A 21,332-nucleotide genomic window follows, 5' to 3' on the forward strand; every position below is an offset into this window, starting at 1 on the left:
TTTGACGTTTCCTATTGTTGCCGGAAGTGACGTCCGTATTCGGGGGCGCTTCAAGAAGAAGTATTTTTATCCCCTCGATCTACGATTCGCCACAGAGTCCCGGTCTCTCACTTCGCAGTCCGAGCCCCTCTGAGCCTCAGAACCAGGCAGACTTCGAATCTGCACCTTGGGATCGGACTGGACGTAGAAAAGACTCTCGGCAGGGTCAGTCTTCCCAGGCCTCTGTACGAACGTGCTGTGGAATCTGCAGCGGGGAATCCAGGAGCGCAGGGGAGCCGGCAGCTTGGAAGGTCCTGCCGCGGTGCGTGGCGGGCTTCCACCCGCTGCTCAGAATACAAACGGTCGGCGGGAGAAGCGCGTCCCGGCGTCGGCGTCGGGCCGCAGGGAGTCGTTGCTGGAGGCTGGGCTCCCGGGGCTCTGGGATTGCACATGCTACCACCCCTTCTGCCCGTTGTGCGGGTCCGGAGGCCTTTGGAGCCCGTTCTTTGCTCGGCCGCTGCTGGGTGAGCGCGGGGGTGCAGGCGGGGCTGCGCCCCGGGATGGGCCGGGGTCGCCTCTCCCCGCTGCCCTAACCGAGGCCCCGGCTGGGGCGAGTGACCAGGGCTGCCTTTTCATCCTTTTAAATCAAGTGCAGGGGAGGAGAGCGCTAGACGTACCTTGCCCATGAACCCGACTGGGATATCCTTTTGATAACGAAGAAATGGGAAGAGCTCATCTTCTCCGATCAGGTTGTAACTTAGGGTGGGAAGTCCTAGACGGACCGATTTCTGCTGTTGGAGCCTCTGAGCTGAGGGGCAGTCCGGCTTCTCGGAAATACTGATGAGAAGCAAGAGCTGAGAATAGTTGATGTTTTCCTTGCTTTACATTTCCCTAGTGTTTCAGTGTTTCTCCACTTTCCTACAGGACTGTAGCTTTTTCCCTTACCGTAAAAAACAAAATCAATCTTGAAATTTGGATTCCGGAATTAGGGCTGTAGTAGACTGTTTTTCCAAAAGTATCCACAAACCTTTTAACGGTTTTATATATGAACACAGCAATCCTACAGAGTTATATACTTGACCCTTACTCCCCGTTTTCCCCAATTTTCTCCTCTATTTTTTTTTTTTTTTTTTTTTTTTTTTTTTTTTTTGCGGTACGCGGGCCTCTCACTGTTGTGGCCTCTCCCGTTGCGGAACACAGGCTCCGGACGCGCAGGCTCAACGGCCATGGCTCACGGGCCCAGCCCCTCCGCGGCATGTGGGATCCTCCCGGACCGGGGCACGAACCCGTGTCCCCTGCATCGGCAGGCGGACTCTCAACCACTGCGCCACCAGGGAAGCCCTCTCCTCTGTTTTTGATAGATAATATTTAGCGTTATGAGCTGTCACAAACTCTTAGCCATCGACCGTCATCTTTACACCAGTCGGTGTAGTTGCTTCATTCTGAACAAAAATCACTGAATTCAATGGCATTCCATTGGGAGGCATCATTTAATGACCTCTAACAACAGTGAGATTCAACTAGATTAAAAATCTTAAAAATGCTATTTTATACCATTTCCACGATGTCTCCTGTAATAAATTCAGTGGGGCAGACCTAACTAGTAGCAGAGAACTCTCTGGAGGAAGCTAGGAAGCAATATTGAGACCATCTTAATGGTTGAATCTGTGCTACAAGCTGAGTGATATATGCTTTTGTCTTTTAATTTCTTTTTATAAGGGTTATAAAGCGAAAATGTTAAGCGATTTCTTAAAAAGTTACTTTTCATGTCTGAAACTACTATGTTAAAATGTGCACAAGTCCTAAATTAGCTTTTTTTTTAATGTCTTAATTTCTAGGTTTTTTTTCAGTTTTGTAATAGTAAAGTAAAGCCTTTCATGAAAGTGTAGAGCAGTAGCTGTAATTTTTTTCTATAATACTCAAAAATGTTTTAACCCCTTTGTTTTTTTCTATCCTGTTTATCACTTATCTCCTTCACCTACAGATCCCAGCTGTACCTGTATCTTACTCTTCTTCAAAATATTTATTCTGCTGGTACTGAAGAGGATGTGTTCCAGGGACATACTTTGTTGACAGAAATTCCATTACCAAAGGTAGAAATAGTGAGACATTGGTATATGTTACAGGACTTCAGAGAAAGGAAGGACGGAAAGATACCATAAAGTGTTAAATGAAACAAAAATTCCATGAACCGCAAAGATGGAACATACATCTGAAAGGATTAAAGGAAGTCTGTGGGAAGAGATAAAAGTTATAGAATGTCTTAGGAGAAAAGATCCCCCTAGAAGAATTGTGTTACAATACGTGGGTCTGGAACTTAAAACGAGCTAACACCTACTATATTGGCCAGGGGCAACACCCAAGAATATATCTTTTTTTGCATTCAACAGCCGGATTAGTTCCCACTTTGTCTTTCCCAGGAAAATAAAGGCTGGTCTTGGGAAGTCATCTTCAACCGCTTCCATATGCACATAAATCCCCCAGTTATCCTAAAAGATGTTAAAGAAGGTTTACCCTTCTTGGCCAGTATATTGTAGAATGTGATTTTTAGGATCACTTCCTCTTTTCTCTAGTTCCCTCCCATTTGACACTAGAAATTCCCTCTGCCTAAAAATGTGTTTAGTTGAAGTAATTGGTTGGCTGAAAAATATTGACTAAAACCCACACGTGAGCATTTAAAAGTATATTCAATAACGTGTTCTTTACCGTGTTGATAAAGGAGAGGAAGCTGGGAACAGGAAGATTCTATGTTCTTTACGAGGAGGAAAGGGTACAGAGCTGGGTGGCCAGTGGCTTAAAATAGAAAGCTTACTAAATTTAGGATTTTGCAAATTGCTAGCCTACCTCTGGTTATGTGTAGATATAGGGAAGGTGTGTAAGAAGGTGATTTGTATCCTAGGCAGCTGCCGGGATGTTGACTAGGGGGAAATGACCGTACTAACTCTACTCACCTGATTTATGTGTTGTTCTGTTTTGTTTTTAATGTCAGTGAACTCATTTTAGAGGAGCTTCATTCCCAGAGAATTCAATACTCAAGGTATTGTTATATATTATTCTCCTTCTATGAAGTGTCCATGGACAGTTACAAATACTAGCTATTTTTAAGTGTGTTATTGAGCTTTGCCTCACTGGCTGATTGACTTACAGTTTAGAAGCCCCTTGTCTCTTTCTAGCAAAAGTCCTTAACCATTTATTTACCTGTTTAGTTTAGGAAGCTCCCTTGGGAATAACCTCCTTTGAGAATCTAGTGAAAGCCCTACACCGTGCAATAAAATGAGTCATTTAAAAATATAATTCCATGGTATCATTTTCTTTGAGATTTAAAAAAATGAACCATTTAATTTAAAATCCCAAATATTGTTCATGTCTTTTGGTGCACATAAATGTACACACGTATTCTGTTATTTGTATTCATTGGTATCATATTCCTGTTTCATGGGCCCTGAGTATGTTAGTAGGTATCACTAATAAGTTTCCCAAAGTAATTTTACTGATTTACCCTTTCACACCATTGTGGTTTGTTTCAAATGCTCTGCAACCTCACATTTTGGATTTACTTTGTGATTTCCTAATGATTAATGAGGTTGCGTATCTTTTCACATTTACTCTTTTGTAAAGTTCCTGTTCAGATCTCTTTATCATTTTTCTATTGAGTTGTCTTTCTTTTTCTTATTACTTTGTAGGATTTTCTTTTAGCTATGAATCTTTTTGTTGGTTGTATATATTAACAGTATCAACTTCCACTCAGTGGCTTTTCTTTCCACTCTCTTAAGGGTATCTTTTGATGAACAGAAGTTAGTAAGTTTAATGTGGTTCATTTTATCAGTTATAAGACAAGAAATCTTTTTCTGCCTGAAGATCATAAAGATATTCTACTCTGTGATCTCCAGAAAGCCTATTTGTCTTACATTTTACATGTAGATCTTCAACAACAAACCTGGAATTAATTATGAAGGATGTGAGGTACCCTTTACATCAGGGGGTCAGGATTTATTTATCCCATTTGGATATTCAGTTGACACAGTACCATTTCTTGAAAAAGAGCATCCATTTTCCAGGGTTACTCTGCATCAACTTTGTCATAAGTCTACTGTCATTGTATGCATGGTCTATTTCTGTACGTTATTCCATTCCATTGTTCTGTTTGCAGATATTTTCAATAATTCTAAATTTAAGTTTATAATGAATCTCATTATCCAGTGGTTGAATTTTCCAATTTTGATCTTCTTCAGCATTGTGTTATTTATTGTTTATCTTTTGCATATCTATGCAAATTTTGGAATCAGCTTGTCAATTTCCACCTTTAAAAAACTGCAGGGAGTTTTGGGGAGGGATGGCATGGAGGGAATACATTGAATTATGGATCGACTTACTGAGTCTTTAAATCCTTGCTCAAGATGTAGACCTCTTATTTAGGGCTTCTTTAATTTATCTCAATGAAGTTTTCTGGGTTTTTTGTTTTGAGGTCTTACAGATCCGTTTTAGACTTATTCACATGTTTATGATATTGGAGGCTAGTGAATTATTTACACATATATTTTTTAACATATTTAAACATAATTTAGAAATTATTTGGGTAGTACAGAGAAATACAATTGATACTTGTATATTGGCCTGCTATCCAGCAGCCGTGCTAAATCCATTTGATTTCTTTTGGATTTTTTCAAATGCAATTATGTTGTCTGTGACTAATGACATTTTTATTTCTTCCTTTTTAGTCTTTATTCCTTTTATTTCTTTTTCTTGTATTTTTGTACTGTCTAAGACCTCTAGTACAGTATTGAATAGAAATGGTGAGCGTGGATAAGCTTGCCTTTTCCCAGTCTCAGGAAGAAAGCTTTCAATATTTCACCTTTACATATGATGTTTGCAGTAAATTTTTTGTAGATATCCTGCAGATAACTGCAGGCAGTTCCCTTCTATTCCTAACATACGAAGAATTATATCCTAAATGTTGAATTTTATCAAATGCCTGATTTTGTTGTTTTTGCTGTTCAAATTGTTTCAGCTTTGACCACTGGAAGCTGCTTCATTTGGTTCCTGTGTCCCTATGACATACGTGTGGGATTGGTTTGTTTGTTTTGTGTGTAATTTCTTACTTTCTAGAATTATATAATGCCTCAGGCTCATCTCATATTTCCTGACCCAGTCCTAGAATTGGCCATTTCTCCAGGAGTCCAGCATTACACATATTCTGCATCTATATTAAGCTAAACATGAGTTCATACTTGCATGTCTAACTAAACCATGAGGCGTGGCTCATTCCAGTCCCCTCCCCTTGCTTATCTGTAAATTCTCACTCCAGCAGTGCGAATCCTGGCTTCTACTAGTTAGCCATCCATTTGCTTAATTGTTCAATTCCAGCATATATGTGGAATTAACTCATATGTACATGGGGAACAACTTTATGCACTGGAGTACAGTGTTTCTGTGCAGCTCATTTTGCCTTTAGTCTCACAGGCTCCACTCATTCCCAAAGTTACTTAGCAGCTTTTCTATCCACCCGCTCTGTGAGGTAGCTTTGCACATTACCTGTATGTGACCCTCCCTCTTACCTCTGAATCCTTGCAGCCGTGATCTCTGTAGTTTTTATTGTCTCTACAGTTTTGTCTTTTCCAGAGTATCATAAAATGGAAACCAAACAATATGTACCCTTTTCAGACTGGTTCCTTTTACTTAGCAATATGCATTAAGGTTCATTCATGTCTTTTTGTGGCTTCATAGCTCTTTCTTTATTGCTGAATAATGTCCTGTTGTATGGATGTGTTAACTTTTTAAACTCATTTGGCTATTGAAGGACATCCTGACTGCTTACAGTTTTGGGTGATTAGGAGCAGAGCTGCTGTAAACATTCGCGTGCAGGATCTTGTATGTGCATTAAATTTTCAAGTCACTTGGGTAAATAACTCTAAGCACGATTGCTGATTGTATGGTGTTTAGCCTTGTAAGAGTCTGCCAAACTGTCTTCCAAAATGGCTATGTGATTCGCGTTCCCACCCACCAAAAATGAGAGTTCCTGTTGCTCCGTATGCTCATTAGTATTTGGTACTGTCAGTTTTTTGGATTCTAACCATTGTGATAGATATGCAGTGGTATCATTTTTTAAATTTGTAATTACTTAAAGACATTTGATGTTGAGCATCTTATATGCTTATTTGCCATCTGTGTATCTTCTTTAATGAGATTTTCAGATATTGCCCATTTTTAAATTGGGTTGTTTGTTTTCTTACTCTTACATTTAAGAATTCTTTGTATACTTTGGAAACAAGTCTTTTATCCAGTACGTGTTTTATAAATATTCTGTCTGCAGCCTGTCTTTTCATTTTCTTAACAGTGTATTTTGTAGAACAGAAGTTTAATCTTAATGAATTCCAAGTCAATTTTTTTATGGGTTGTGCTGATATTTTCTAAAAACTCATTGCTAAACCTGGGGAATCAGAGGTAGTTGCCTATAGCTGAGCAAGTTATATGTGTCTGGGGGTTGGGGGTGGGAGGGGAAGCAGAGGGAAAGTAAAAATCTAGGGTTTAGCACCTTCTTATACGGACTTCCAAATAATCGTTCTTATTTCAAGGCCACGGCCTTACCCTTCAGCCTTTCAGAAGTATCAGGTCCCCTCATTTCTGAACCTGTTGCTGTTGTTGGCTTCCTTCTAAACAGGAGGATGGGATTGACCTACCTTTGCTCTGCTAGGTTGGTTATCACCCATCCATCCGTTTTCCATCTTCCAGAATTTTGTTGACACATCCTTTGTCATGTGGAATCCCCTCTAGTTTTCTTTACCCTGATGAGTATATATGGTTTCTAATCATTTACTTTCATTTTAGTGGTGTTTAGAAAAGGGAATGAAGGTAACATGCATTTAACCAGCTTCCATATTTAACCAGCTGAATTCTGAATTTGTTTTAACTTATCTATTTTTATTTTTTAAGCAAACGATCTGATTTACAACTATGTAAGTTCAGAACCCTGGGAATACTGACCAAATCTGTGCTAAATTTCTTAGTCTCCATTTCTTACTGATTTTTATTATGTACCCTTTATAAGCATCCACAATACTCATTGGTGGAGATTATTTTAGGGTGATATGTCTTCCCAAATTGTACTTTGTTGTACCATTAAGTATTTGGGAGAGTGTCATATAATATCAGACACACTGTTAGAAGATGAACATAAGGCAAACTTATTTTTTTAGTGAAAAAATATTGAGGGGGAAAAGTACACCTGACATTCAGGAATATATGGAAGATACAAGACAGTACTACACCAGTAGGGAAGATGAATTAGGGGAGAAATAGCTAAGATAAATATGGTAAGTGTGTATGAGATTGAACAAAAGATATTAGAGAAGCTTCAAAGATACAAAGAGTTGAGCAGTGTTTCATGGATTTTTTTTTTTTTTAGGTGAAAAATTAGATAATTTCCAAAGCTGGAGCTGAATCAAATGTTAAATAATGGCAACAGGTGACTTAAAAAGAAGTTTACGGAACCTAGAACAAGTGCTTCGCTCGCTAAATTATCCTAGAGAGGTGGATTGTGTAGGGTGAGCTACAATATCAAACTTCTTTGTATTATTTTCAGTAATGATGTGAGGTAATGCTTGACATGAGGGGAGTATCTAAATAAAAATCTAGATTTTATCTGGGTCCTTTAAATTTTTTCCTTGAAATGACTAAGAGATCTTTAGAAAGCAGTTAGGAGTTTGTTTCTAAGTAGGAATTAATGAAAAATTCCAACTCAGGAGATTTAAAACAACTTTTAGAAGTAGAAGCACAATATTGTTAGAATCAGGTGTGGTCTCTGTACAACGTTTAATCTCACGGAAGTGTAATGGATTTCATTAGTTCTGTAATTTACCACCCTCGCACACTTAGTTGGGTGGTATTCCTTTTTGATTTGGGAGATTCTAGTTAATAGATTTCTTATGACAATTTATACCATGCTTGAAGACTGTTATTAAGCTATCTCACTTAAACCTTTTGCTCTAGTTTCCACTTTCCAAATGTGACTTACTCGCCTTTGTAGAATGTCACAAGGTACATTTCTTCTCTAATTCTGCCAACCTAATACGGTACTCCCATCATCCTCTTATCGTTTAATACCTCTTTTTCTTCCTCCCTGGGATGGCTGACTGGTTAAATGTTTCCCCCCACTAGAATGCAGCCTGACATCTGGGGCGTTTTGTTTAGTTCACTGCAGCCCCCCACATCTAGAACTGCCTGGCACATCTTAGAAGCTAATTAGACATTTATTCAATGACCGTGTCGAGGGACAAGTCCAGATTAGGCATATGTTCAAGAAGTGAGGGAAACTGGGTTGGTTTAACGCAGTAGAATCCTAGATAGTCTTGTAAACTAGGGAAAGCTAACCAAGAGAAGGCTGCGAGTGAACGGATACTGAGGAGACTAGGGAAGGTTTAGCTCTGATGACTGTTATTACGAGCATCATATGTGAGAAGCAGAAGGCATTCCCTAGTCTGCTCCCACAGTGTGTACCAGTCATATACTGGTTCCTCAAAACAGGGAAATCTCTACTATCCAGACTGGCAGGGGCTCAGTCAGTTTGAGTAGCCAAGTTTTCTTCTTCCCACTTTAAGTATTAACATTTTAACAGACATTTTGGATAGGAATAATTCTAAAATATACTGATGATTCTCCTGTCTTCTGAATACAGCATTCAAACATTTGATTTTCTTATTGACCCAAGAGTATCATTAAGAGCAAGTTTAGATTATCTTATAAGACAGTAATGTCTGCAGGGTTTATTGAGACGGGTAGTGCTACTTGCTGCTGCTTCAGGTTGCGCTCCCCGATCCGACATGCACACATACACGTACAGATACACACTCCGCGTATTTTGATTCTGTATACTTTTTGCCATTTTAAAATTTTTTCCTGACATCTGCTGTTTTTCGTGTTGGCCTGTCAATTTATAATGCCTGTTTCTCTTACTGTTTCTAGTCTAAGTCCTTAGAAACTAGGTAACCAAGATTTTTGAGATTGTTTAACTTAAGAGGTATTAAATGCAGACCTGACTGTTTTCTATTCATAATGTGGATAAAATGGACACATTTTGCTCTAAAAAAGTACTTTTTCAGTTCCTGTTTTGAACTGTCTTACAGAGAGACAAGGTTGCTAGAGCAGTTTTCTCACTGGGTAAATTATAATTTTACCCACGAACATAAAAGAGAAACAATTTATGTTTGTCCTGCAAAAAACAAAATATAATCTTATCATATTTGTTCTCTGCCTTATTGAAAAAAATTGGGCAGGGATGGGGAGATTTATGTATGTGTTTGAATTTTGTGGAAAACAAATGTTCTAAGTAAGTACATTATCACATCAGTTGAACAAATACTTTCTGTGCCTTGTTGTGAGAGAATCAGTGAAGGCACTTCTTGAGAAACAAGATCTGTGTGTGGAGACAGTTAGACAACAGTACAAGGCAGAGCATCAGGTGTCAGATCCTGAACACCTGGGGAGTCGTTCTGAGAGAGATCCTTGTAGATCAGAAAGATGGCTTCATGGGAGGCTTGAGATTTGACTGATGATGCACAAAGAATGAATGACAGATAACAAGAGTAGGATACCTTTCTGGGCTGGAGGAATTAGCGTAAGCTAATAAGGTAGATTCCAAATGGGCCTGATGTCAGGGGAAGATAGTAAACTGGTCAGCCTGGTCACAGTTGATAGCTTTTCCAGCCCTGTTTTCCTCATCTGTAACTTAGAATTCCTAATATTTTCCCTTTGCAGCTTTGTGATAAAGAGCAAGTGAGATAATGTGAGAAGTGTTTGCAAAACCGTAAAGCCTACTTGTGTACTGTAAGACCGTACATTTGCTTTATTAGTAGGAGAAAATGGACTAGATCGAGTAAGGCTAAGCTTTGGAAAATCAATAAATACTGTGGTAAATAGACTGTTGGTACTAAAGAGTTTTTGTTTCATAGTTAATTTGCCTACACTGGTTTAGAGTAGGGGATGGAATCTAAAGGGTCTTGTGCATCGCCTAATTATTATGGCTATTGTGTTAAATTATGAGTTTTGGACAGCATTTCTTTTATTTCCCTGATTATCCAACTTCGTGGCATTAAGCTTATTAAAAATCTTTTTCTGTTTTTCCTAACAGTTTGGTAAGGGGAGACACAGCAGCCTCTCTGCCCATCATCAGCTATTCCCTTACCTCATATTCACCTTATGTAGCAGAACTTCTGGTGGACTCCAACGTAGAGCTCATAGCAAAGAATGACTTACGCTTCATAGATACTGTCTACAAGGTACTTTGAATTTATGAAACAATAATTCTTTTAGAAGTCATTGAATGGTTTTCTTAAGATTAATGTTATTATAACTCAAATATATGCCGCATACATAGTTGACAGAGTATTTTCAGATGCATTTATCTCCTGTAAATGCAGTCCCTGTTATAATCAAGATGCAATTCAAGTTTGCTGTATGTGTCATACTCTAATGAATATGAGGACTGGTAATTGTCACTGGTTATCATTTGCCTTTTTTATATCAAATTTTAGTAAAATTTGGTATACTGGCAGAAGTTAGAGAGAAATGTGGTTTTAGTGAGTAAAGTTTGTGGTTCAGAAAATTGTGAGTTAATTTAGTTGTTTATAAGAAGGGACTACAACTTATGTTGGAACAACTTGTGTTCCTTGAGGTCTGAGACCATGTCTTATTATCTACTCTAGTGCCTGCACTTGTACTATATGTATCCTGAACTTAATCTCATGTTTGATTTTTCAGAACCCTACTTTGTATCATTAATTTTTGTTCACGTACTGTGGTTTTCTTAACCTTTTTAAAAAAATAGTAAAGCCCATTTATCAAATCAAATCTTGATTTTTTTCTTTTTTAGGTAGAGTTTGATGAAATGATAGCCTTTAAATATAGTCTCTGTTTAATCTTCCCTTTCTTTGTCTCTCACCCCAGAAAGCTTCCATGGAAGCCTGAGAGGCACTTCTAGGAAATCCCAGGGTCCACAGAGTAGGTTTTGAAAATTACTGGTTTAATCTGTATCTCTCATTTTATACATGAGAAATTGAAACTCAGTAGCCTACCAACTTGTCTAAAAATCAAGTCATGATTTCTATAAACAAATAGAACTGTGGTTTTCTGATATCTGCTATAGTAATCTTGTTCAGCGAGCTAAGGAGTTTTTTTTTTTTTTTTTAGTACCTATGAGGATATTTGAACTTTTTATATATTTCTTCATCTCTCTGGACAGCTATCTATACTCTGATACATCCCTAGCTAACTGTTTCCTTCCTGTTCTCCTACCTGGTCAGGACTCACAGCACCCCTACAGGTTTCTTTAGTGCCCTATATATAATGGCTTAATCCTCCCCTCTCGCCTCTCAAAAATGGCAGTACATCCCTGACCAGGTGGTCATTTATAATTTTGGATTTTTGAAAGAAATTGCTCCCAATTATTTCATTGATCTGTTTCCTCTTTACAGCTTCTTCGTGATCAATTTAATTATAAACCAATCTTGACGAAAAAGCAGTTTCTCCAATGTGGATTTGCAGAATGGAAAATCCAAATTATATGTGATATTTTGAATTGTGTGATGAAAAAGCACAAGGAGTTGAGTGGTCTTGAGAAGGTAATTTTATTAATAGATTTTAACTTAGGCTAAGTTGCTATATTTTAATGTTAAAAAGTCAATACCCTAGTCAGCAAATTAATGCATAGTGCAATTACTGCACTATTCACAGGTCTGGATAACCTTACAATGCCTGATGTTTGCTTTAAATACTAGTGACTTGTTTTTGCACATTTGTGACTTGGAGCTACTAGTCCTAAACTAATAGTTCAAACATAATACATTTTCATCACTTTGTAACTTTCAAGAGACGTGTAGTCTCATTAGACTCGGCATTATTTGGCAGTCATATTTCGTATGAAAATTTAAGTGATAGAGGAATTTAATATATACATCATGCTTTCCCACATAATTTATGACATCTTAATACCTTTTTTTTAGGCTCCATCACAACAAAGAAAAAAAATCAGTTCTGCTAAGTCAGAACCTTGTTCAAGCGCTGAGAAGACATCAACTGAACCTGTGGGCATTGACGTCACTGGCAGGTTTATGACTTCGGGAAAGGTGGGAAAATACAAAGAGAATGCGTTGTGTAGTGTTAAGAGTTACCTACCTAGTCAATCCAACGTATAAGGTTCACTTTTCTGACTAGCATCTGGTAAAACATTCTGCTTAGACATTAGAGTGTAAGGATTTTTAACAGTGCATATCACATATTATCTGGGAACATTCCTAAAGTTATAAGAAGAGGGTAGAAATGTACAACTGAACAGCCTTTCTCTTTATATTTCTAATCTTTAATTCTGCCTCTTGCGATCATGAACATTTGCACTTAATTACATATCTAGTCTTCCTAAAGACCCTCCCTTTACTTACAGTGATAGGTCATGATTTACGTACATTCATATTTCTATACCAGGACTGTGAATTATCCAATGATTGACAGTTCCTTAAATCTATAATCTGGTTTTGGGGTAGTGTTTTGAATATTTTCTCTTTGTTGGTAGATATCTTCCCTGCCTTTGTCTGCTTCAAGCACCTGTGGCTGAATGAGTCCAATGCCTTTAGGGATAGTTTTTCCATCTCCAAGGGAAAATGAAGCCAAAATATTATTTTATAATGGTAAATATACTTTCAGCTGTCTTCCACCTTGGGCAAGCCCTTTGAGATTGAAGGATAGACTACCAGATGAATAACCGATGTGTCATTAGATAAAGGAATGTGGGTATTTTTTGGCTGAAGTAAAATCTAGGAAATTATTTTTCCCCAATTCAAAATATGAGTTATATAAACAGAATCTGTGAAGATATTTATACTTTATGCCATTATAAAAAGTAGTGACATTTAACTGTAAGAAAAAGGCTCTTATGTCAGTAACTTTAAAAAAAAATATGCCTGTTTTGCTCCAGGTGATGAGGGCAATATGAAAAGGAATGTAAGTGTCTTGTATCCTTTCCCAACTAGAATTTGTCTAAACAGGGATTTTCTTACACTGATTTTTTTATATTCATTGTGCTTAGCACAGGATTAGGTCCACTGTAAGGACTTACTAAGTATGAGTTGATAGAACTGGATGCATTTTTCAATCTTCTATTTCAGTATGGGGGCTGAGGGGTGATCTAAATTGTCCTAACAAAGAAAGATAAAAAATTTGAAGACATTAGACTTTTTAATTTTCGTAAGATAAAGTTTCCTTTGTTATCCATCAGAATTTTGTAAATTACATCAAATTCTTAATTCTCAGAAATTTGAATAGTTATTAAAAGTATTCCAGTTTAGAAAAGTTGGAGTAGTAAGTGCATTCCTTTGTTTACTTGAAAAACTGAGTCAATACTGAAGCAAGTTGTCTCCTCCCCAGTGCCTTCTCTGGGGTGGTAGTTGTGACTTCTATGTCACATGTGCTGAGTTCATGTTCATACGTGGATTGCCCGTAGAAAAGGAAGTAGGCAGAAGAGTCCTACGTAAACGCGGTTTGACCTGGTGCCCTTACTCTCAGGACTTTCCCTTAGTTTGAATTGTTATCGACAGTCTTATGTTTTGTGGTTTGTTTAATACAAAAAAAAAAATTGTAATGAGTCCTACTCATGAAGCCAGTTCTTGATTATCTACATGTGAATAGTGTGTTAACCTTTTAAAAATAACTTCTTCTTATGGAACATTTCAAACCTGTACAGAAGTATCCATTCTGTGATTCAGCAATTTGTCAACTCTTCGCTAATCTTGTTTCTTCTTAATTGTAACCACTTTTCCCAACATCTTTTCTCCCAAACCTGAAACCATTTGAAACAAGTCCCAGACATCATTGAATAAATATTTCAATACTTTTGTAAAATATAAGAATGCTTTTTAAAAATCATGACCACAATTGTATCATCACACCTAAAATAATAAGTTTGTAATATTTGGTATATGCATATGTGGTAATTTAAACTTCTGTAAATCTTAAATGGAAGATAGGATGTTTCTTTTGAAAAATTACTATGTGTATGTTTAAAATAATTGTGGAGAACAGGGAAGCATCTCTGACATGTTTTTCTCTGTGCAGAAGAAAGCTGTGGTGATCCGGCACCTGTACAATGAAGATGGTCCTAACATTCCTGAAGATACAGTAACAGATGTTAATGAAGCATTTGATATTTGTGACTTAAAGGCTGCTGAAATAAAGATTCCTGAATTACAGGTTCCTGAAATTAAGTGTGAGCAGCAAGTAAGAATCTGGGACTTCTTTAACAGATGCTGATATTTCTTGCTTTGATATACATGATTATTTCCGCATCTAATCTTTGGAATGTTTCTAGCCTTTTAAATTATTGATCATGACATGTTACCTTTGTTACCATTACTTAAGAATCAATAAGTCTTACTGAATATAATTCAAAAGATATTATTTGCTGCTTATATTTAGGGTACTAGGAGAGATGTCATGGTTAATGCAAAGATGAATAAGACATAGGACTTGACTTCAAGGAATTGACAATCTGATGAGAGATAGAGATATACAACTTTGTTTAGTGAAGGTTCTTTATCACCTCTTCCCCATATTGATGAATGGAAAAAAATGGTGCATTACCACCTTTTCAGTTTCCTTTTGGGGCCCTTGCTGTCTTTTGCTCTCTTTCTCTCGGAATATCGTTGCTATTACTTTATTGCCACAGACCCCATTATAGTGTCTCGTCTCTACTGCTTCTGTTAAAACTTCTTTTTCTGTCCGTCTTCTATGTCTTGTGACTTCTGTACATTTTGGTATACAGTTGGCATTTAAAAACTACCAGATGGGGCTTCCCTGGTGGCGCAGTGGTTGAGAGTCCGCCTGCCGATGCAGGGGACACGGGTTCGTGCCCCGGTCTGGGAGGATCCCACATGCCGCGGAGCGGCTAGGTCCGTGAGCCATGGCCGCTGAGCCTGCGTGTCCGGAGCCTGTGCTCCGCAACGGGAGAGGCCACGACAGTGAGAGGCCCACGTACTGCAAAAAAACAAAAAAAAACAAAAAAAAACTACCAGATGACCATTAGGCTTACTTCCCGTTTATAGCAAACGGAACAATCTCATTTCTCGGTCATTTCCTCTTAGCTTTCTGCTAGATCTAGTTATAAGAAGCTAGTCACTTATAGTTTTATTGTACAAACTGATACTGTTCTAAGAGCTTTATACAAATTAATCCATTTAATCTTACAAGACCCAAATGAAGTTGGCACTCTTGTCATCTTTTTCTTTTTAGATAAGGAAATTGAGGCATCGGGCATCTCGCATGAGCTAGTTTAAGTGTCCAAGGTGCCTGCTCCAGAAGTAGCGCTCTTAACTCTCATGCTCTCCTGCCTGCTCTAACTATTGAAACAACATGTGGAAATGGGAATACACTGAATTACAGGAATTTTAATCTGTGTAATATTTTTAATCTTTCTAATCATTTTAGGATACAGAAGTCAATCCTGAGATTATTGCACTACAGACTATGCTTGCTGAATGCCAAGAAAAGCTGAAGAAACTGACTTGCATAGAAAGTAGATTAGAATCTTTGGAAGAAAAAATGAAAGGGAAAGTGATGGTGAATGAAAAAACCTGGGCTGATCTTCTAAGTCGTGTCACTCTTCTTGAAACAGAAATGCTTTTATCTAAAAAGGTATTTTCTTCCTTTACATTTATAGAATATCTCAAGATACAATAAAGTAATTCCTTTGTTCATTATTAGTTTCTTATTTGGAATGTTAAATAAGAGAATACTTAGGTAATGGGAAGTGTTCAGTTGGGATGAAGACCTGTTTAGGAACACCCTGTTTGGTGATGGTTGTTGTGACTATTGCTTTTCTCTTCATCAAATAAGATAATCTGACAAACTTGTAAGCTGAGCTTTTAGAGACAGTTATGTCATTTCTGGTCCTAGCCTGTCTTTCCTTCCTAGAAAGTTAGTAGATTCAAGTTTTCTCTCCTTCCACATTTAAGAGATCATTTTTTATATGTAGGGATTTTATGTTTTGCTTGTAAATAAAATAATCAAAAGTAAGTATTTATTATGTCATCTATATATTTTATGCTTAGCAGTAAGAGCATAAAAATGAGAACATACCTTTTTATTTTATTCTAAATACTAAACCATATCATTCCAGAATGATGAATATATAGAGTTTAATGAGATGAGTGAAGACTGTGCTTCTAGTAGCGACATGGATAATCTCAATCCGGGTAAGTTCTTGGTGTACTGGAATTGGTGATATGGTAAGGAGTTTTCACAAAAATGTTTTTATAGTATTTGGTCATTTTAATTATCCTCAAACCTTATTTTTTTAGAAATTGCAAAGCTCCTAAGAACAAAGAAAATATCAAACTTACAGACCATAAGTCAAGGATTGCTAGAAAAGCCAACTTACATGTCTTACATGTAGTAGTTGAATAAATTCCAGTGTACAAAATTGCAAACTGTTAGAGATGTTTTACTCTTTTAATTGCAAAGTGCTTTAGAATAATAAATGGACCTCCAAAGTTTCTAATTTAAACTTAAGTAGTAGCTTTTGCATATGTAAATAATATATGTAAGAGAAAAAAGACACATTTGTGAGTAACCTGTAAAGTGTTACAGACCTCTTGCATTTCAACAGTTCACTGATGGTGATAAAATGAGAAGGACCTAAAATTAGGACAAATCTTCTCCGTGTCACTTAACCTCACTAGGCTACTGACATTGTCATTGTGACGGAGCAGCAGGGATAAGATTTCTGAGCTGCTTTTCAGTTAAAGCTTTAATTTTTTTGATTCTTACACTTTTTGAAAAGACAAAGGTCTAAATGTTGTCGTGTTTGTAATTAAATCATATTTGCAGAAGAGATATTTTGTCCAGTTGAGAATTCATAATGAAGCTAACTTTTTAAATCTGTGGGTGTTTAACCTCATTAAATCTTTCAGCTACTATGTGTATAACAATTTAACAACAACACATTGTAGTGGTAACTACAGGCCTGCACTGTTCCAACTGCGATAGTAAAGCATTTAATTCTCAAAGCAAGATAAGTGCTATTATAACGCATATTTTACAGATGAGGAAGAGAGATTAAATAACTGCCAAAGGCCACACAGCTGTTGAATGATGGGACATGTTGGAAAAGAGGCAAACTAGCTTTGACGTTTTCTCTTCAACACTACATATTCAGTGCATGTGCCAGTTTCATTGCACAGAAAACAAGTTCAATAATTAGGTTATTAAATAAAATTATTTGAGATGCTGCTTCTGGCAGTAGATTTATTATAGACTACAAATTTCAGATTTGGTAGAAGTTGACTTTTTTCCATTTATCCTTCATTCATTACTCAACAAATTTCAAAGCTCAACTCTAAGATCCTTGAGAGCAAGAACTTTATCTTATGGTCTGTCTAGCGTAACGTCTGTGCTTCTGTCACCAGTATCTATCTGTATATGGTAGAAATCAAGTTTTTATGCATTGAAAGAATACTGAAGTCTGCTATTTGCAAAACATTGCCTTTTCCAAGTTCGATTTCACCTGTTTGGGCTTAGTACTTTTTAAATAACAGGTTACAGAACATACTTTTAACACATTAGTCCTATGCTAGGACTTAAGAGTGATGAGCAGATAGACCACTATCTGAAATGGATTATAGATTATGAATGAGTTGAATACCTAGTCTCAAAAAAATGTATAATCTGACCCTGATCAGTTGAGTCAAATTTATGAAGCCTGACACATTACACCTTACCTCTCCATGCTACCTGGAAGCTGAGGGTTTGAATTCCTTTTGATGTTGAGAGTGACAGTTCACCAGTCTGATCTGAGGATCATGTTAAGTTGGGAATGCTTTTGGTGAAGTTCATGCCCATTAGTAAGTAGAGGAATGGAGCAAACAGGCAAGAGAAGGAGACAGGAGAGACTGTGGCTCCATGAGAGACCAGAGTCCTCATGTGCTAACACTTTGTTCCCTGATTGAGGTTGTCTGTGTAGGCTTACAGTTAAACTATGTAAACCAGTTTAAATGGGTACCTGATTTTTTTTTTTTTTCGCCTTGTTTTTGCAGCCAAGTGTACCATGACTAAAAACATAGGGCTTATGAGATTGGTTGGACAGGAACTTGTTTTATCTCTGATGTTCTATATCCAATTCGATGGTAGGAAAGCCTTGCCATCATTTTGTTGAATAATATCAGGATACTAGAAATGGAAAGTTGTTCAGTTCTTTAATAAATCTGTGAACCTGAATTTTAAGCAATTTTTTTCCATACATATCAACTTAGGGTGGAATGTTTCCTGATTTTTAGGAAGTACATATAGTCAGTTTTAGTAATAGTTGCCACCATTTTAAGAAAAGAAGATACACGGATCAGTAGCTTATTTAAAAATACATTAACCTGCATATTCAATTGATTGCTATCATGATAAAGATAATGTTACTTTTTGTGATCTTTATTGACCAGTTTTTTTTTTTTTTTTTTTTTTTTTTTTGCGTTACGCGGGCCTCTCACTGCCGTGACCTCTCCCGTTGTGGAGCACAGGCTCCAGACGCGCAGGCTCAGCGGCCATGGCTCACGGGCCCAGCCGCTCCGCGGCATGTGGGATCCCCCCAGACCGGGGCACGAACCCACGTCCCCTGCATCGGCAGGCGGACTCTCAACCACTGCGCCACCAGGGAAGCCCTATTGACCAGTTTTTAATATCCAGATCTCCATATGCAGGTCATTATCCTAAAAGAATATTAAAAACTCATCTAGACCTATACCAGTAGGCACTTTATATTGAGAGGTTTATGTTTCTTCCCTCTATACATGAAATTTTAGATATTTGACTCTACTATGAAAGGAAAGGTAACCTAAAAATTAATTTCTCCACAGATAGAAAAAGCAAAGAGGAAAGGCAAGCAAATATTCCTTTGTCCTCTGGTTATCGTATGGTATCATCCGATTCAACTCCCAGAACCTCAACTATTAATTACTGTGGTTTGAAAGAGATTTCTGAGGTAAGAAGAACTGGCAACTACTTAGGTGATTTCCTCTGTAAGGTCAGGAGAACAAGCAAGCATTAGATTTAGTTGCAGAAGCCATGGGCAAGAAAAATAGTGAAACTGTAAATCTTAATCTCATAAAAATTCTTTGTGATAAATAAACGGTACTTAATGCAATGTTTTAGACTGTGTTCTATATGTTCACGGTCCATCTCTGATTATGGTTTACTTTGAGAAATGGCTTAAATTTGTTGCTTTTTAAATTAAAGGAAACAACAATCCAGAAAATGGAAAGGATGAAAAAAATGTAAGTAACAGAAAGGGGCAACAGAAATTCATTTCTCTATAGGGAATTGTGTTGGATTACGATATATAAAGAATGTGCATGTGTGTTTCAAACCTTGAAGGTCTCTCAATCAGGTGTGGAATTTCCTTCAAGACTCCAGTGGATAATAAATCCACCTCCAGTTATGTGTTTGTGAGATAAGTCACTGTTTTTGTTTCCAACAAGTGATGTAAAACATTGTTAATGGAATTAATTGGAGATTAAAGAGTGCAGTGATGTTTTTGGTTGATAATCAAGAAGTTATCTATTTTTGATAACTACTTTATCAAAATATTAAATTGTGTATGTAGATGGATGGTTCGGAGACATTTTAAGTATTGTGAAAGTATTGCTAGTCCTTTTCAGAAAATTGTTGGTATGGTAGTACTAAATATGATACTTTTATCTAGTACAAATATGAAATTACATGATTTTTTTAAAGAACAGTTGAAAGAAAATATGAAATGAAATTGTGTAAGATTATCATGCAGCCTACTACTTTAAAAGACTATATATATTTTTTTTTTTTTGGAAATTGAGATGCGCCGAAATAACTTATGCTTCAAGAATTAAAGACACATAATTGACTCCAGTTGTTTTTCCTCCCCTTCTGGCCATAGTATACTTATTAACAGTAACTACCTATAAATAATCACTGAAATTTATTTAAGGCTCAAAAGCATAACTGCAGCAACCTAGTTCCTATGCCTCACTATGAATTTGTTATTTACTTAATATATTATTTATGTGTTATATTCCAGGTTTGAAGAAACTGCAGAGTTACTGAAATGTCCAAATCACTAATTATAGAATTTTCTGCATGAACCTCTCTAGGACTTTGGCTCCTGTACATAGAGTTCTCTATACAGTTTTAATATACTGTAATATTTTTATTAGAATTTGAATTCCATTTGGTATATTAGCTTTTTCATTCAATGTTGAATAAATACTTAAATATTTTTGTGCTGTGCTTATACCGCTTTACAGTTTTACTATTCTTAGGAAAACTTAGGTGCCAGTACATTTCTTTTACAGCGTGAAGTCATTCCAGCACTGTATTTTTGTGTTGACATTTGTTGGCAGCGTGCTAAGTAGTTTTTTCAAGTACAGGCTTGAGGACCATGGTTTACATCCTGTTGGAAACACTCCACCTGGGACTTGCATATTGTCTCCAGGAGGCTCTCATACATACCATCTTGCCGTCTGTACTGACGAATATCTTGCAATGAAAAAGTTAAATATGCTCATTGAGATTGAAATACAACAAAAATACAGCTATTTCACGCTCAGTCAAAAGGCAGCAACATGCTTTCAGTTAACGTTGAGGAAGTTAGGGCATGGTTCTCCTTTTGTATTTGAAAGCAGGTTGGACAATGGTGAAAATGTGCCGGGTATTTTAGTGCTCTACTCTGTAACACATTTTAAGAGCAGCAGCTCAGACCCAGATGGTGGCCATTCCTGTATTACAAGATACACAGTGAGAGTTTTTTTGTTTCTTGTTTTTTTAAATGATGGGAAGTTATATATCTTTCTAGAGAGAGAAAAAGTCTTAGAGAAGTTAAATTAAAAGAAAAATGAAATTCATTTTAAAATACTAGATAAATTCTCTTATTTATTCCTATGCTTATATAAATGTAATTTGATATTTGTCACCTATGGAACATTAACAGTAAGTTAAAATTCTAAGTAGAGATAACTTTTAAGAAGGCATTTTTAATATTCTACTACAGGTACATGTGTAGTCATCATACTTTAAAATTATGAACTTTTGAAGTTAGCATACAACTTTGACTTTAGTAGTTTCAGTAAATATTTCTACAATTAATGAATCCAATTAGCTTAGTTTTTTCAATTGTAAAAAATTATGAATCGAGATTATAAAAGAAACTACTTTGTCAATTAAACTTCTAAAAATTCAGCATCAGCATGGAATTGTAGCACCACCTTGTGGTTTACATGCCCGTATTTTACATTTTATTAAGATATGTGATTTCCTGTAAAACATAGGATCATATTTTCCCTTTTGAAAAACTCAAT

At 36.7% G+C, this 21,332-nt stretch overlaps 1 protein-coding gene across 18 annotated transcripts in view; it reads left to right on the forward strand.

The window, feature by feature from the left end:
* The first annotated feature begins 5 nt into the window (after positions 1–5).
* Positions 6–21,332, forward strand: part of CEP44 (centrosomal protein 44) — a 142,982-nt gene continuing 121,655 nt past the window's right edge. For 11 of the 18 annotated variants that reach the window (XR_007478007.1, XR_007478008.1, XM_049711239.1 and 8 more), the window contains exons 1-12: positions 6–503; positions 1,964–2,072; positions 2,969–3,016; positions 7,382–7,520; positions 10,103–10,250; positions 11,445–11,591; positions 11,973–12,095; positions 14,077–14,238; positions 15,445–15,651; positions 16,136–16,211; positions 18,861–18,985; positions 19,240–19,277. Coding sequence is in view for 12 of the 18 variants with exons in the window: in XM_049711239.1 (XP_049567196.1) it covers positions 7,432–7,520; positions 10,103–10,250; positions 11,445–11,591; positions 11,973–12,095; positions 14,077–14,238; positions 15,445–15,651; positions 16,136–16,211; positions 18,861–18,985; positions 19,240–19,277 (1,115 nt within the window). In the remaining 6 variants the exon portion in view is untranslated. Of the gene's footprint in view, positions 504–1,963; positions 2,073–2,968; positions 3,017–7,381; positions 7,521–10,102; positions 10,251–11,444; positions 11,592–11,972; positions 12,096–14,076; positions 14,239–15,444; positions 15,652–16,135; positions 16,212–18,860; positions 18,986–19,239; positions 19,278–20,056; positions 20,255–21,332 lie in introns of those variants that run through there. The other 7 variants (XR_007478010.1, XR_007478009.1, XR_007478012.1 and 4 more) reach the window with 3 other exon arrangements.

This window comes from Orcinus orca, chromosome 6 (genome assembly GCF_937001465.1).
Source record: "Orcinus orca chromosome 6, mOrcOrc1.1, whole genome shotgun sequence".
Classification (NCBI taxonomy): Eukaryota; Metazoa; Chordata; class Mammalia; order Artiodactyla; family Delphinidae; genus Orcinus; species Orcinus orca.